The sequence below is a fragment of the Vigna unguiculata genome, chromosome 3 (genome assembly GCF_037176805.1).
Source record: "Vigna unguiculata cultivar grain cowpea cultivar isolate G323 ecotype 2 chromosome 3, ASM3717680v1, whole genome shotgun sequence".
Taxonomy (NCBI): Eukaryota; Viridiplantae; Streptophyta; class Magnoliopsida; order Fabales; family Fabaceae; genus Vigna; species Vigna unguiculata.
This window is the reverse complement of record NC_140794.1, coordinates 829,692-847,892: the sequence shown is the minus strand read 5'-3', so window position 1 is coordinate 847,892 and position 18,201 is coordinate 829,692. Positions and strand designations below refer to the sequence as shown.

Below are 18,201 nucleotides of genomic sequence, written 5' to 3'. Positions count from 1 at the left end.
TTGTTAATTATTTAATATCTTCTTATAATATTTATAACTAAGTATGAATAAACATATTATTATTTGTTTAAGATGAGTGATTTCTCGCTAATTATGGTGCTGATGTGCAATGATTCAAGGCAACGAAGATACTAATAAAACAGTTTATTAAAGCTAAGTATATTATTCTTTAATCAATTTTACTATTAAAATTAACGAATTTGTGATTAATCACCAGTTATATTTGAGAAAAAAAAAATTGTTACAAATGATATAAACTAATAAAAAATATATTAAGTATCAGTATATATTTACTCAATTGCAAAATTAAGTTAAATCTTCATCTAAATATTATAATGATTTTTTATTTATAGTATGTGTGGCACTGTAAAATTAAAATAAATAACTCATTAAAGCCACATAAATTCTAATGCTCTAATGAGTTGAAAAGGTGAACTAATTTAATCCTGTGAGAAGTCTCTATCTTTATATGTATTAGTCCTTTTAGTTTATTTTGGAATATAATATTAGATTGATTAGGAATATGGTATAATAACAATGAATAATTTTATATAAATATTTTTCGTGATTATTTTCAACCGTTATTTTAAAGTTGGTATTCCTTTATAATACCGACATTAGTTTAAGAGTATAAAAATAATGACCTCTCTTGAGATAATACTCTCAAAGTCAATATTACTTTATTATAATAACATTGGTTCAAGCATATAATAGTATATTATCTCTTTTGAAAACATAATTTATTTAAATTATGAACCCAATAATTTTCAACTACCTTAAAAGGTATTTTGTAAAATTTAAACATACAGACATAATTAATTGTTTTATTAATTCATTATATTAGTATATGTTTAAATATACAATTAGATATTAAACTAAGTGTTTATGTCACACCAACAAAATCATTAATTAATTTAGAGATAAAGAAAAAAAAAACTATTTGTATAAATTAAGATCTAATCTATAATAGAGACTAATAATGATACATAATTAAATATTTGATACATAATGTTAGAATTAATTTAACTCTAATTCAGAAATTCATTATAAATTTTATTAATAATAGTAATTCTTTTAGACACTAATTATTTTTAATCTTTAAATTAATTATTCTTTAATGATTTTCTTCAAATCTAATATTCTTCAAATCCAATATCATTGTTTTTACATTTTATTATTATGAAAGTATATAAATATTCATTAAGATTCTTTATCAAGTTGATAAAGTTGAAAAATGTAAAGTATATAATTAAGAATCTATAGTGACAAATTACATTCCATGTAATACAAAATTAGAGATGGTTGGAAAGAGGGTTTGTACTTCATTAATAGATTCACACCTAAGTGTATAATAAATTTTGGAGTATACATTTTATAAAACATATATAACAAAAACATGGAGAAGGACCGAAATGAAACTATTTAACTCTTGAAATGTGTACCATTAAATTTGTATAAAAATTGTAACTCCATTTTTCTCTACAATTTTGTTCCTCTCTATAACAAAATATTGACATTCTGAGACCTACCCTACATTAATTAAACTGTTTAAAACCCTAAAGAATCATCCAAAACCATATCTTTTTTTCCTTGTTCTGAAGACACCCTTATTCTTTTAACCAATATATCTAATGCCTCCTTCATCCACCAATGCTGACAAACTTCTCTTGCTTCACCAACAGTCATCTACAAAAAATAACCACAAAAAAAATTAGAAAAATGTGCAAAATATGTATATAATTAAAAAAAAATTAATTAGCATGTGCAACGTAAATATACAGCATAAACATACCCAAATTCTTCTCCGTAAATTTTTCTCTGGCCACGTGTCAAGCTGTTCCTTGACAAACATGGGGAACATGTGCCCTTCATAATATATGCCATGTCTTTTGCTGATGAAATACCACTGCCCCAATTCATGCTGCACGTCAAAATACCAAAATTATATTAATTAATTAAAGTTTCAATAATAACAAAAAATAAAATAAAATTTAAAATAACATTAATTTTATACAATAATACTACATACCTCAATAATTCCCAATACTCCTGCTTCTTCAAGAGATTCCCTACAAGCTGCTTCTTCCACAGATTCATCAAGTTCCCATCCTCCCTGTGATTATAAGATAAACACGATGTTAATAGATGAATGTTAAGAAAAACTATACTATAATTTCTTTTGACTTTCATTTTTTATTATTGACGTAATTTAATTTAGATCATTAATTTTTTTTAAAAATGATAACCTATATTAAATCACGTCAGAGAGAAAAAATGAGAGTTGAATTATCAAATAGAATACCCAATTGAAGATGTACCTTAGGGAACATCAATCCTTGGCCTTTCTGAGAACTAACGACAAGTACTTCCAATTCGTCACTGATGTTACCATCTACGTCTTGTTTATATCTGTAAGGTATGCACCTGCACATTATAAAAACCTAGTCAAGCACCGAAACAAAGAGTGATGAATGAATCAAGTTGGATCTATTCCGAGCCTTTTCAATGCGAAAACAAAAATGGGAAGATCCAAAAACAAAGTGCGCCACCAGGGACCTACCATACCAATCCAATCCAGCAACTTTTATAGAAAACGAATTAACCCACGTGAACAATAAAATCAAACATTTTTGGCAGACACGACAAGACACAGTACTAGAAACAAACTTACCCAACAACTTGGCGGCCACCCATGTTGTTGTACCTCTGCAATTCCCTTCCCGAGCGAGATACCAAGCACGCCATGTTCGAAATCGTGGATTTGAAGAGTAAATTTTGAGTGAAAGAAAGAAGAAAGAAGAGTGGGATGAAAATAATGAAGTAGTTGTGATCGATGTGTATGATTTTGGTTGGAAGATGTAAGAGAAAAAAAGGTGGAGATGAAGAGTGGGAAGAAGAAGAAGAAGGTATATATAGAATGATTGGTGTTTAATTTTAAGCAATCACATGAAACGCGTAATTGTCTCCTTCCTCGACCCTCATCTATATGCTATCTTCAACCAAACGGAATATATTATTATAATATAAGAATAATAATAATAGAATAATGTGGAAAAGTTGTTAATGGACCAAATACGTACTCTTGTGTGGAATAATAAAGAAAAATGAAAAGAGGGTTTTTAACCAACGATTTATTTACATTTGGAAATGAAGTCAACATTAATAACTTTGTGCTGCTATGCTATATCTATATGATTAGATAGCAAAAAAGAATATTACTACTTATGAAGTTTCTTTAATTGTTTTTTTTATAGTAAACACAGTCTTCACATTAGAGTCGACACGGAGATTGGTGATTCTGAAGTTGACTTTAGAAAACACGTTTCTGCTGCATCTATGGCTTCTCACTCTGCTATAATAATTGCACACCACTTGGATAATGATAGTGGAGCATTTCACTCTTTCTATTTTTTTTTTCGTGTTTTGTAAACAGGAACATATATCTAAATGGATTTTAAAGAAACAAATAAATAAATATTTTAAAAATTCCACATTGACTAGATATAAAGTCAATTCAAATATATAAATGAGGTGCAAACCTTACCTTACAAGCTGATTTTGTAGGGTTGAATTAGACTTAAAACTCACTTCTAACATGATATCAGACTCAAGTTTGAGCCATCTCCTATATCGAGATATCGAATGTAAATTAATAGTTTTATTATAATAAGTATAAAGGAACTACAAATGAAAATAAATTCTACAAGAAAAACATTCAATGGTAACACGTGTTGATAATTTAGTTTAAAAGAAAAATTGAGAAAAGAAATAGAGAGAAATTGACAAAAAAAAACTTGAGAAGTAAAGTGCAATAAATTGAAATAGACAGTAAATAAATGTGCCCAGGTTTTTCGTTTTTTTTTTTCTATTTTATTTTTTAAATAAAATTTTCGTATGATCACAATGTGTCTTATTTTGAAAAAAAAAGGTAAATACATATATTAAAAGATTATAATTTAAATAATAAAATGAGAAATTAAAAGTAAATTTCGGTAATTTTTGTTTTGTAAGAGATGTAATGAAAAAACAACGAGAAAATGCAAATACTATTATATATTTTTAATACACTTGACTTATTGAAATGGTAGTTATTAGTATATTAATTAGGTGTGAAAAGCTGTCACATGACGTTAAATGTCTTAACAACCAAAAACTAAAATATAAGACTTTTATAAATGATTGTGAAAATAGACAAACACGTGTAAACAGCCTTATGAAACGTTGAACTCTATATATTAAAGGTAGTTGTTAATAACTTTCTCTAGATTTTTAAGTATGTGATAATTTGATAAGTAAAAGTAGTTATTAAAAATATTTAAATATACATATTTTTCGTATTATTTGTGCTTATCTAATTATTTCTCCTAGGTCGTCTTTTTCATGCAAATAAAATATATATACATTAACGAGGTAAATGATTTTATAGTGCAACGATAAAACAAATTATTATTGTTGTAAAATTATCATAAATAATTTCTTATAGTTGACCATGTAATTTTTTTTTTCTGTTTTCTGATGTAAATTTGTACACGAAAGCTAAAGAAAAAAAATAACTAAAATATATAAAAATGGTTTGATTGAAATGAAGTGCAATATAAACTTTTTTTATTACAAACTAAGCTTGACTTAAATTCTGGTACAGATAATTATCAAAATCGATTCAATTCAAACTCAGATTGCAATTTTTTTCCTTCTAAATTTAAAAAACGACACCTTCATATATACAACTAGGCACATACTTATTCACACATATATTTTAAATAAAAAATTTCAACACTTTAAAAATAACAAATATTGTAACATGATGCATGCATGATTTTTCTATATGATCTATAATTTTCATTGTTGTCCTAGACTAAACCATTGTCTATTGTTATTGTTGTTTTACTCATATAGTATTTAAAGTAGGAAGAAACTTGCATTAAACAATATCAAGGTATCGAGGATAGTGTCTAAATGGGTCAGAGTATAATTTAGTTATTATAGAAATGAAAAAATATTATATATATATATATATATATATATATATATATATATATATATATATATATATATATATATATCATACTTATGTTATATAATGATATGATTAAATAAACGTGAGAAAATGTTTAATATAACTTAGTTCTTATTTTTAGATAATTGATTCAACATTTTTCGTATTTGTTTTTTATTTAATTGTAAAAATGTCACGTATCGAAATTAAATCATCTTCTATCTTGAAATATTTTTTATGTTAACACATGACATGTTTAAGTAAAATATGACTCAGATTTTCATATATGAAAAATTTATAATTTACCACCGTGTACTTGATGTCAATTTAACTACAGAGTTACAATAAGTTTTTTTCTAAAATCCCCAAAATCAATTAAGCATATTATTTTAAAATATATTCTCAATTGAATAAATAATATATAGAAACCAAAACGAATAAAAAATAAAAAATAAAAAAATAAATTACTAATTTTTTTAACTAACCAAATTGTTTTAAATTATTAATTTGTAGTTTTTAAAATATTGTGTCTACCTAGTCAACGTAGAAATTTTCATTAAAATCACAACAAATTTAAACCACACTTATGAAGAAAAAGCATCCCTAGTCAATGTTATTTAGATAACATAACTATAATTATAATTTCGTCTGTATTTTAAATATATAATTCCTATTACATCACTCACCATAATTCATATCGAATGATGTTAATTTTTCAAATTAAATGTTTCTTAATACAAGTGGTCTCGAAATACATGGCACAAAAAAAATATCAATATTTGCTTTATTTTAAAAGTTTTAGTTTGCATATTCGTTTCGTTTCTATGTTCATTCTTATATTTATATCTATTATTTGTTTTAAATTATTAAAATACAATTACTCTATGAGTTTTACATTAATTTTTTTCAAGTTTCGTAATTAAAGTGACTTGAGTGCTATTTTGTTAAAAATATAAAGATTTGAAAGTCTTTTTAAAACTAAAAACATAAATGTAATTTATTTGAGCATGAAACAAAAGGAAATGTAATTTCTCTTAAAAACAAATATAGGAGTTTGTCCTAAAAAAAAATAAAATCTAAAAATCATTTTCTTTAACCTCCATCGTCCTCATAAACTGGAACCGTGCTAATTTTATCTACAAAGGAAATGATGTTTCTTCCTGCACTCCGTTTTTTCCTCCTGCACCTCCATAAAATTTTAAATTTACTCCTTACTAAATACTATTTTTTAATTTTTTTTATTGAATAGTATTTTCAATTTCGAAAATATTTTTCAAAATATCAAATACGAAATATATTTTGTACATATGTTATATTAGTGTTCCAAAAAATATATTCATATCTTAAAATATCTTCCTGATTACTCGATTTAAAAAATATTTTTTAATTAAATATTTTCAAAAACTTTACGATTCAAAAATATCTTTCGATCACTCATTCTTAAATGTGTAAAATAATATTTTCCGAAATAAGTGTGTCGCAAAATATCATCAATTTCAAAAATATTTTCCGAAAGACTCGTTTTGAAATATAAAATTATTTTTTAGGTTAATTTTTTCGAATCAAGATCTAAAAATATATTTTTAAATGTCTAATTTAAAAATACGAATTAAGAAAAAAAAAACTCCAAATATAGGGAGTCTGGATACCATGTCTCATGATTTTTCATTATTACCTCATTGTTGATATATTCATTGTAAAAATTTACTTTAAATACGAAAATAAGATAATCAAGTTGTCATCCTAATATTGACATTGACTTTCTTTGTTCATATTTTTATTAAATATCACTCACCTTTTTATTTTAAGTGACAAATTATTCTCTTATTTTATTAACAAAAATATGTTCTATTATTATTATTTTTTCAATAAAAATGTCTTATTTTTTATATTTTGAAACTTTAGTTTTTTTTACATTTTTATTAAATGTTAGTGGATATAATTTTTAAAAATAAAATAAGATAAATAAGTAGTATTTTATTAAAAATATAATGGAAGTGATTCTCATTTATAAAAACAAATAAAGAATGTGAATATATGTTTAAAAATTGAAGTGACTTGAATGCTAATTTGTTGAAAATATAAAGAGTTGAATGTCTTTTTCAAACATGAAACAGAAGGAAATGCAAGTTCTCTTAAAAACAAATATAGGAGTTTGTCCTAAAAAAATAAAATATAAAATTCATCCATGGTCCGCATAAATGGGATCAGATTAAAAAATTACGTATAAATGTTTTCCACACAAAAGAAAAATTAATTTAAGGATATCAGCCCGGCCCATCTAAAATAAATTAGGCCCAAAAACCGGTCCATAACTAAACCAACAATGTGTATTGAACAAACTTAACATTTAGGGTCTTTCTTCCTACACCTCCAAGCATTTCTTCTGCACCTACAAAATTTTTTTAAATTCTCAAAATACCCTTTGACTATTTAAGGAAATTCACGGACATTACACCCCAAAAATACTTTCGAAAGTCGACTTCCGGAAGTCAAAATATATGACTTCCGGAAGTCAAAATATATCATCGAAAGTCGACTTCCGGAAGTCAAAAATCATTACCGGAAGTCGACTTCCGAAAAACAAAAAACATTACCGGAAATCGAATTCCATAGATAAAAAAATTAAATGATTTTAAATATTTTTAATTCTTTCTCAAATATATATTTTCTAACTTATTTTATTTTTTAAAACACATATTAAAAATTATACAACATATAAATTTTAAAAATTATTACTTTAAAAATTAAAAAAAAATAAGTAATAAAAATATTAAATAAAAAAATTATAAAAAAATTAAAATACAATAATAAAACTTTAAATTTAAAAAAAAATGAAAAAAAATATATATACATAGGAACCGGAAGTCGGACTTTTATATATATATATATATATATCGGAAGTCAACTTCCGTGTATATATATTTATATATATATATTTATATATTTCTATATTTTTTATTTTTTTAATTTAAAGTTTTATTATTTTAAAATAAATTTAAATATTAAATAAAATAAAATGAAGGAGAATAGATAATAAAAATAATAAATAAAAAGTTGAATATATATATATATATATATATTTTAAGTTAATGTTATTATTTGAATTTAAAATATTTTTCAATTTTATTTTTATTTTTTATTTATTTTATTGATATTATTATAATTTTTGTTATTTTTAATTTCTGTTATTTGAATTTTTTAATTTTGTTTAAAATTTAAATATTTTATTTTAATCAAATTTTTAAAATCATTTCAATTATATATCTTTTTATATTTTTAAATTTAAATTTATTTTTATATAATTTATTAAAAATTTAATAAAAATATAAAAATAAAAAAATCATATTTAAAATAGCATATATAAATAATTAAATTTAAAATTTTTTAAAAATGAATATATATATATATATATATATATATATATATATATATATTGATATATATATATATATATATATATATATATATATATATATTTGTATATATATATATATATATATTTTTTTTTTATTTTTTTTTAATTTAAAGTTTTATTATTTTAAAATGAATTTAAATATTAAATAAAATTAAATGAAGCAGAATAAATTTATTATTTATTATTTTTTTTATTTAAAGTTTAATATTATTTTATTTTTACTTATTTTTATTTTTATATTTCTTTTTTAGTATATTAAATAAAAATAAAATTATATATATAGATATTAATATTTAAAAAAAGTATATATTAAGAAATTTGAAAAAATAAAAAAATAAAAAAAATAATAAACTAAAAAAATCATTAAAAATTAAAAAATATAAGTTTTAAAAAGAATTAAAAATATTTAAAATAAAATTTGATTTTTTACTTACGGAAGTCAACTTCCGTAAAAATTTTTTTGACTTCCGGAAATCGACTTCCGGGAATATTTTTGACTTCCGGAAGTCGACTTCTGGTGATGATTTTTGATTTCCGGAAGTCGACTTCCGGTGATTTATTTTGACTTCCAGAAGTCGACTTTCGGTGATATATTTTGACTTCTGGAAGTCGACTTCCGGTGATATATTTTGACTTATGAAAGTCGACTTTCGATGATATATTTTGACTTTCGAAAGTCATATATTTTGACTTCTAGAAGTCAACATAATTTTGAAGGTGTGGTGTCTGCGGGTCAAAGAGTTGTTTAGAAATTTAAAGAAAGTTTGAAGGTGTAGAATAAATTTTGGAGGTGCAGGAAGAAAGACCCTAACATTTAAAATGTCTACGAGGGATCTTATTCAGAGACTCATTTCTACTGATATAAATTATATTCGTATTTTTTCCTGTCGTATATATTACAACTTAATTATCTCAGTATATTTAAAACAAGTTTTTAGAGTATATCTCAACAAATGCATAACATAAATTGTACTTTTCTATGTATCCATATAAATAACTTAAAATGTATCGTCCGAAAAAATAATACTATAATTTTTTTTAAGACTAAAAAAAAAAATAAAAAAAACCCTCACCTACAATTTTTTTTTTCTTTGCTTCCTAATTACTTCTTTAAAATTCAGGAATGATGTTGTTGGGTTGACCGACTTATAGTATGGGAAAGTGATGCAAGTTTGACACAGAGGGAGGACGTTTTTACGCCGTTGGATCTTTTAACCTTTTAATTTACGGTTTTGATATGCATTTTTTTAATTTTTCTAGCGTATTTTGAGATGCGTAATTTCTAGTTTTCTATATTTTGTATACTTTAAATATTCTATTACATTTCTAAAATAAGGTAAGTTTTGTTTCATTGTTTTATTATTGTTTCTATATTACCTTATTACCTTATTAATAATAATGAACTTATTCATTCCATATTATACACACATGCGCTTCACTAATTTATAGTAATGATATTATTCATTCCGTATTATACTTTAAAATGTTATAATCATAGATCTATTTTATTTGTTTCTGATAATTTTTTAATAGTGTTTTGTTTAAACAATTAGTTTAACTAGTACACAAAAATAATAAATCTTCTGAGAGATACATCAATTTTATTTAATTTTAATCTTTATAAATTCTTTAGGAAATAAATGATATAGGATTGGTAGTAAAATATATTGCATAAAAATTATTACAATTGAAGCTAAAAGTTGTAATTAAAATAATTTATCTATAAATGAAATATTTCTAAACATAAAAAGTAGTTATAAGAAAAAAATTATAAACATCTCAGAGTTTTTTTTTTTTTTACCAAAATTTGTGTAAAAAAATCACATGTACAAACATATTTATCATTTGACAATTTCAGTTACTTTAATAGTTGATTTGATTTGACCAAGTATTTTATATTTGTTACCTTTTAGATATTAAAAAATCAAACTCCACTAATGAGGCTATTTACCAAAGCACTTAAATTTTGTCAAAGTTCAGTGGCTAGTGCAGGTGATTAATTAGATTATGCAGGTCAACTGCTTTTATATCTAACCCTTTTGTTTTCTTTTTCAAAGTTCATTCAGTTGACCAGTCTTCAAAATGAACCATTTACACGTTTATGAATCGTTGACCACAATTCTATGAATGCGTTCACAAATCACAAAGAAAAACTTCAGATTCACACGACACTACTAATTTTTCATACCAAGTTAAGTTTTTCACGTAAATTGAAACAAACAAAAAAATCTTTAAACCAAGCTATCTTCAGTTTTAAATATTTATTGATTATTTTTAATAAAAAAATTTATAAAATAGGAGGAGGTGTTTGAAGATGGAGGCAAAGAGGGATGTGGAAAACAGTTACAAGTGGCAAATGGGGACAAAAGCAGAAAACATAAGAAGCAAAGTGGGTGTGAATAGACATAAACCGAAATTGATTGAATTGAGGTGGTGAGTTTCTATTGGTTGGGGTGGCTTCCCAAGTTGTCGTTTCAGGTTATGTTGGGCAGCGATGGAGGGTGGTAGAACTTTGATTTTGGAGCATTTTTCATGTCGTGGAAACCATTTCTCTCTGCAAATACCAAACACTTCTCAACTTTGACGACTTTTCCTTGTCACATAAATATTATATGGATCCATGCCTATCATTGCTCTTCCCACACACCACCACTTTCCTCCACGTGTTTCATCTATTTCCAATCTCACTCTTCAATCATTCATATTACTATCTTTATATGCATCTTATTTAATTTTTTATTAAAAATAGGATTTCTCAAGAAAATATTTCTATTGAACAAATGGCGTTAATTCAGTTTATCACACGGTTGTCTGTTTATTCAGTTTTTTTTTTGTTCTAAATAGAAAAGAAAGCAACAAATCAAATGAGTCAGATTTGTAATTAAAATATGGTGGGTGGAAATAATAAATATATAATGATAATAATAATAATAATAATAATAATAATAATAATAATAGTAATAGAGTACTTAGAAATTAAGAATATATTTTAGGGGCGTGGGTTCAAAATGTCTGCTCCAAATGCATCCAAATGGAGAAGGTGGAGTGGAGCCCTAATAAAACTTCCTTTTTTTATAATAAATAAAATAAAAAAAAAGGAAAGATTTTTTCCCTTTCTCTAAAAATCTGATTTTTCATTCCTTATTGCGGGTATATATATAGGGATATACCCTTGAATTTGTTTCCTAAACGCCATAATCACATTTCAAACATATTTGTTTCCTAAAGGGTTCTGTTTGGGATTCTGCAGAAGAAGAAGAGGAAGAAGATGGAGAGCACCGCCACCGCCGCCTGCACCTCCGCCACCTTCTTCAACGAGAAACGAGAAGGTTACATGGGCTATGCAGTTCATAGCCAAGTCATCAAAATCAAGCAAGAAATTGAGAAGACGAAGCACCCTTCTCTGCAGCTACACATCAGGCGTGCCCTTCTCAGAGATGTCAACCGTCTTCGCTCTCGCTCGCCGCTGGGATTGGCGGAGAGTGCTATCCTTGGATGTTAGAACACCGCGAAATCATGCAGATCATACAGTTACAGACACACATGTACATAAAATGTTCTATGCTTAGAGAGACAAATTTCCCTTCTTGGAAGTTTGAACTTTATTATAAACCCCTTTTTTCTTCCTTTTTAGCCTGTTTATTTTTTGTGTTTTTCCGTTTTTTTTTCTAGCTTTTATGTTCTTGTGACTTTTTTCTACGTCTTTTTGGTGGTAAATATTGGGACATGCTTTCTCTAAAGTTTCTTCCTTTCTTTTTAACTCATAATTCTTCCATGTGCTTGTGCTTTTGCAAACACTATTGTTGAGATTTTCTTTTCTTTTTTCTTATTTGTTGTACGTGACGAGGTCGATTCAGTTGTCGTGAAAAATTGAACAGGGCTTCACATGGATTCTTTCCAAACGTAAACGCTCTCTAATTTCAAAGATTAAATCTAACACGGAACGGCACAGTATAACTAGCCGTTCTTGTGCCACGTCAAAGAAAATAGAATGAAAATTTGTAGTTCCACAACATATTCTAATTCTTTGTCTGCTATTATTCATGCGAGACTGTGAAAGAGAGAGCGATGGCCTGTGTGGTGCAGATTTTCTGTTTGTTTCTGACTTTCTGTCCTCTTAAGTCTACATAATAAGATAATCAGAACCACGGAATATTCCATTTTTTGTGTGAAAAAGAAAATTAGAGAACGAAGAAACTATAAAAATAATCACTAAGAATAAGTTATTTAGGTCGAATCAATAGCTACTAATAAAATATTCGGTGATTGAATTAGATTTTTCCAGTGTTGTCAAATCATAGAGCTTCTACCGTATTGGTTTCATATTTGAAGAAAGACCAAGTGTTGTTAAATTGGGTGCAGTGCAAAGAAACATTAACACATAATGACCAATCAAATAAAACAAAATTAGCACTGCTTATATTTCAGCAGAAAATTGTCAAACGGCTTAAGTAACTAGGTCAATCAAAATTACACTCTCCAGTAACATAGCAAACAAATCAAAAAGAGAATGAAAGGAAAAAGGGATATTCATAACAGCAAGCAAATAACAAATCGTTCACAATCATAGAATGAGCGGCACGTTCAACTTAATCACCCAACGTGTGTTTGAATAAGCGCCGCATTCAGCTGAAAGTGGATTCATTGTGAGCGTAGCATTCACTTTAGAGCACGTTACACTCAGCCTTCAGCGGTAGCTGTTTCCTTTGATGATAGAAGCTTTACCCTCCTTGAGAGATTTTTCATTACGTCAATAATCACGCATTTCTTTTGGATTCTGTACTGAATGGCTAACTCGGTTGAACCTGAAGCACCCTGCTTTAACAGAGATTCATCATCCATTATTTTGGTCGGAAAGTGTTCCAGTGCAATGACGCACAAAGCAATTAGGGTGCGAAATACAGCTATGTCATGTGCAACACCGAGAGGAGCCTCAACATCCAAAGACTTGAGGGTACTGAGATCATACTTCTGCACAGTTTCCACATTACTCGAAAGGACTACTCGCAATGCAGCCACCAAGCGGCCATCTACTGTTTCTTCACCACCTAAGCTCACCTGTCACAATAAAACAAATAAAATGAACTTGTGCCATGGGTGGAATATGTAATACCACAAGGTTCTTCAGTTTTTGGGTTTAGATCATTCAGCTATCTTGCAATTGTTACTTATTCCGGGTGATCCTATGTTTTGGCCAGTTTTATCACTCACTTACCAACTGTGGGGAAAGCTTCAGTCAAAATATGGATGTGATGTTGATACATCAACAGCAATATACATTAAGTTTCTACAAGATAGAAGACGGGAACTAATGTAACATGTAATAGCAGTTTAACCTTGAGATTTGGAGTTTCTCCAGATAGATTCAACTGAGATAAAATCAGTTCCTGCCACGGAGCAGGTGCTGAGAAATTTGGTGAAGAAACTCCAGCCGCAGTGCTTGCAGCATCCAAAAGAGCACCATCATATTTGAGCTCAATACAATCAAAAGGGTTTGAGTGAATCACAAATCCATAATCAAGAAGGAAAAAATCATTGTTTAAACTGCCATAAGAAAGTAACAGAGGGTCATCTTCTTTGATTGCTGTCTCAGCCACAACCTGAGCCCAAGAAAAAATACCAACAGGAAAGATGATTCAGATTTAACTTGTTACTTAAAAGACGAAAAAGAATAACTTGGCGGGGGTTGGAGCAATATATATATGAAAAATGAGAAAGCATGCCTTCACTTGCATCTTCATGGTATCGGTATCTTCTTCCTGAACAATTCTAGCATTTGGATTGAAACTATGATTGCACATATCAATCAGAGGGAGCATCATGGGTATGTGAATTCGGTCCCCATTCTGATCCTTTTCACCATACAACCTGAATGCTCTAGATGAGACTGCTGACATTGCCCATCCAAGAGAAGATGCATCTACTTCTTGACCACCAAAAGGATGGCTATCTGGCTTAACACTTGCTAAGGCACGCTTCACTTCTTGCTCAAAATCAAGAAGAAACCGGCATCTTTTGTTTACCTGTCTCAAGAAATTGACTTAACTGCCATAATACAGAACTGCGAGAGACACACAATATATTCTATAAACAACGACACAGACGATTTCAGCTTCTGGAATTGGTTACAACGACACCGAAATGAAAACGCATATTTCTCATGATCCCAAAATAGAAATGAAAGTGGACACAGAAGTAAAACATATTGGATAGGTGCATCAAATGACTTTTATATATATATATATATATATATATATATATATATATATATATATATATATATATATATATATATATATATATATATATATCACAAAACTAGAAAACTCGAAACATAAGAGACGCAGAAATACATTTCAATAGGCTAGATTAGATTCACTTCTCCTGTCGAAATCAATTCTTGACTAGTTGTGTAGTACAAATTACGATCCTGCTTGGATCATAAGAACCCATATGAGAAAAAAAAAATTGGGCTTTATGAAGAAGCTTATGAACTAAATTTTTCTAAAAGTTCCTTTCTTTTTTAATTTCTCAAAAATTTGAATTAAGTTTGACAACATAGCTCAAATAGAAACGCAATGCAATTTGCCTTTGTATTTTGTTGAAGAAATACCTGATGAAGAAGTGGAGCATAGTGCAAGTTCTTTATGTCCTCCCCAGGGAAGAAAATAGGCACGGTGAATGTTTCAGGGAGATTACTAATGTACGGCCACCAGAAGGACCCAACTTTTGCCCTCTCTTGCAGAAGCTTCAAACCCAGTTTCATTGCCCATAGTTCCTCTGTCAAATGCTACCACAGTGTCCAATTCATTTACATCAAAAACTCGGTAGAAAAAAAAAACATGGATCACTCACTACCCTAGACTCAGTAGAAAGAGAATGAATACCAGGGATTTGGCGCGCCAAGTGATGCAGCAGAGGGTCGTGTTCAAGAGTGGTAAAGCGCAGGGGAAGGTGGTGCGGAAGGACAATTAGGTCACTGCCACGTGGAATCGGGTCCTTGGCCACTAGACCCAGTCCGTTGGATGAACCGAGTTGTGCTATATCCAGCGCGCGGTGGACGAACCCGCCCTCTCTGGTTACCCACTTTAGGAGGTCGGGTGGGTAGGGAACTATTCGTGACGCCGATGCAGATGCGGCGCATGTTAGCGGGCGCAAGTGGGTCAGCGAACACATCACCGTCTTCGAAGTGCCCATAACCCAATCCTCTAAGGGTTCCCTGCGACAACGCCACCACCACCGGAAGCTTAAACTCTCAACTATAAAAAATTCAAACCCAATTTAACGCAAATTTCTAATATTATGTATTAACAAATGTATGATAAAAAAAATAAAAAAAATTGTTTGACACCACTTGCATTAGTTGATAACACATCTTTAGAGATATTTTAATTATTAAAAAAAGGTTATTTTTGTATTTTAGAAAAAAATACTGAAGGGGTAAAAGAGTTAAGGTGGAGTGTGTGTAAAAATTTGTTGAGTATCAAATAATATTATCATACAAAAGTAGGTTAAATAGTGTTTTTTTTTATATTCTTTTTTTAATCTAGTGTCATAGTTTTGAAAGTTCCTAATCTACTTTTTGTTTAATTGTATTTTAAATTATTGATAAATTAAATCTTTAATAAAATTTTATAATTTATTGAGTATTTGATAAATTTAATTTTTTTAATTGAATTTATATATTTTTACTATTTTATTATTTTAAAATTTTATGATTTATGATTTTATAATTTTAAAACAATAACACGATATAATGATAACACAATATAATGATAACATGATATAACGATGTGATAATATGACAATATAAAAAATTAATAAAAAATATATAATAATATAATAATATAATAATATAACAATATTATATTATTACGAACGTATAACAATGGTTAGTAGTAATTTACCTAAACCATGTGAATATTCTAAGTTAAAACTAATATAATTAATCAAGGTACAAGTCAGGTCGGTAAATTTCTAAGATTGTTTATAAAAGATATCGGTAAATTCCTAAGATTGTTTATAAAAGATATGATAATGATATTTCAACAAAAGTATTTGACAAGTTTTTGACAAAGGTGACGTGACAGCGGTTTTTTTAAATTTTTATTACGAAAATGTTAGTTAACACATGCCACGGAAAGAGAAAGGAAATTGAAATTAAATGTAAGTTAGAGAGAGAAAGTGAAGAAGAGAGAAAGGGGGAAAGTGAGGTCAGGGGGTTGCGAAGTGAGAAATCGAGAGAGAGGGAGGAAGTAAGGTCGTCGGAGTTTCTGGTTCAGTGAAAGCGAGATTCCGGCAAATATTTCGCCGTCGTTAGTGGAGGATAGTTATCAGTGAAAGCGAAGACTCTCCCTATCATCCAGAAGATGAAGCTTTTGGAGTTGGTAGTGTTTTGCGAACTCTGCGTCCACCTTCCTTGGTCGGCGACAACCATTTGGTGGTCGTGTCCGTTGCATTATAAGTTTCTTTTGGTCCCATTTGACATTTGCGTACTGTGTTGGTTGATGATGAAGTTAATCTCGTTTTCGTCAAGTTTTGACTTATTTTGCAAACAAGTTGGTTTTGTACATGTTTGTTTTTTATGGAGTTGGGGAAAAGTTATTTGGTGGTGTTATCGTTAATGTTTACTGAATTTTTGAAAACCCATTTTTCTCGTTCGGTGTTGTGTGTTATAGAGGTGTGGGTACTTGAAAATTTTGAAGAAACCCCATGTTTTCTAAGTCCATATCTGTGTCCTCGTATGTTGTTGTCTGTATTGTAAAATTGTTGGCAGTTACTTCATTTGTATTTGATTTCTAGGGTTTCGGTACTGGCAGGTTTTGAATGTGAGGTTGTTCAATGATGTCATGTATTCCGTGTTGTGTAAGAAATATATTTTGCTTTGTGCCTACATCCCCATAATGTTCATTTGGTGACTTTAGACCTCTCATTTGTGCGCCTGTGTGATTATACTCATAATAGTTTTTCATTAAATAACCATAATTGTTGGTCATTGTGAAAAAAGAAGAGAAAAATATTATGTGTAACCTTTGATATCTACAGGCAAGAAGTCCTCCAATACTACAACACGCTTTTATAAAAGATAGCTGTTTGTGGAGTTCTAAGGTCGTTCATCAATGTAATTCCAAGAACAATATTGTGGATTAAAAAGGAATGGGTGGTATAAAATTACTATGACCTTTTTTTGGTAGCCCATTCAGTTGTTGTACATATTTACTTGAAAACTTATTGACAACAGATTCCTAGTTTGTTGATTTATATTTGTACAGTTTTTTTTAAACATTCAGGTCTAGTGTAGAGACTGTGTGTCACTGAATGAATATTCTGTAGTTGAATGTATAGTGTAAGTGACTATTTACATTTAGTAATATGTAGTTTATACTGTGGGATGACCACAACCACCCTCGTGAGTCCATTTATATGGTTCAGCTTCCAATAATTGTAGATTGTGGAATGTGTGAATGACAATTCTATGTCAGTTTAAAACAACAGGTTCAAATGTTTTGAAGTTATTGAAGTGCAAATACGAAAACCCACCACTGGTGCCCACATATTAGTGGTTTAGTCCCAGTTAATGTATGTTTACATTTATTTAGAAGTGGACAATGAACAAACCAAGCAGTTAAATGAATGCAGGTTTGATGAGGGAAATGCCTATGTCACTTATTGAATGAATGATCATTGATCGTAAAAGGATGATCATTGTCAAATGAATGATCATTTGACAATCCATATGCAGTAATCATAATCATGAACTCTACTCCCCACATAATTTGTCCTAACT

General features: G+C 28.3%; 2 protein-coding genes across 2 annotated transcripts; both read right to left on the bottom strand.

Annotated features, from left to right (window-relative positions):
• Nucleotides 1–1,413: 1,413 nt before the first annotated feature.
• LOC114176960 (nudix hydrolase 17, mitochondrial-like) lies at nucleotides 1,414–2,944 on the bottom strand. The gene is made up of 5 exons (XM_028062162.2): nucleotides 2,672–2,944; nucleotides 2,319–2,424; nucleotides 2,030–2,113; nucleotides 1,793–1,921; nucleotides 1,414–1,686 (listed from the first exon to the last, which is right to left on the bottom strand). The coding sequence occupies exons 1-5, from the start codon at nucleotides 2,743–2,745 to the stop codon at nucleotides 1,549–1,551; spliced, it is 531 nt and encodes a 176-aa protein (XP_027917963.1). The 5' UTR covers nucleotides 2,746–2,944; the 3' UTR covers nucleotides 1,414–1,548.
• Nucleotides 2,945–12,811: 9,867 nt separating this feature from the next.
• Nucleotides 12,812–15,684, bottom strand: LOC114174910 (Rubisco methyltransferase family protein). Its single transcript, XM_028059645.2, has 5 exons — nucleotides 15,302–15,684; nucleotides 15,028–15,194; nucleotides 14,138–14,437; nucleotides 13,751–14,014; nucleotides 12,812–13,472 (listed from the first exon to the last, which is right to left on the bottom strand). Exons 1-5 carry the CDS (start codon nucleotides 15,609–15,611, stop codon nucleotides 13,095–13,097), a joined length of 1,419 nt encoding a protein of 472 aa, XP_027915446.1. The 5' UTR covers nucleotides 15,612–15,684; the 3' UTR covers nucleotides 12,812–13,094.
• Nucleotides 15,685–18,201: the final 2,517 nt, after the last annotated feature.

Bases quoted from the DNA above. Each gene is read 5' to 3' on its own strand.
- LOC114176960 (XM_028062162.2), bottom strand. From the start codon at position 2,745: ATGGCGTGCTTGGTATCTCGCTCGGGAAGGGAATTGCAGAGGTACAAC. The intron at 2,114-2,318 runs GTACATCTTCAA...TTATAATCACAG, and splicing joins AAGGATTGATGTTCCCTAAG to GGAGGATGGGAACTTGATGA. The intron at 1,922-2,029 runs GTATGTAGTATT...TTTGACGTGCAG, and splicing joins GAGTATTGGGAATTATTGAG to CATGAATTGGGGCAGTGGTA.
- LOC114174910 (XM_028059645.2), bottom strand. From the start codon at position 15,611: ATGGGCACTTCGAAGACGGTGATGTGTTCGCTGACCCACTTGCGCCCG. The intron at 14,015-14,137 runs GCATGCTTTCTC...TCTTGGGCTCAG, and splicing joins CCATGAAGATGCAAGTGAAG to GTTGTGGCTGAGACAGCAAT. The intron at 13,473-13,750 runs GTTAAACTGCTA...TTATTGTGACAG, and splicing joins GAGAAACTCCAAATCTCAAG to GTGAGCTTAGGTGGTGAAGA.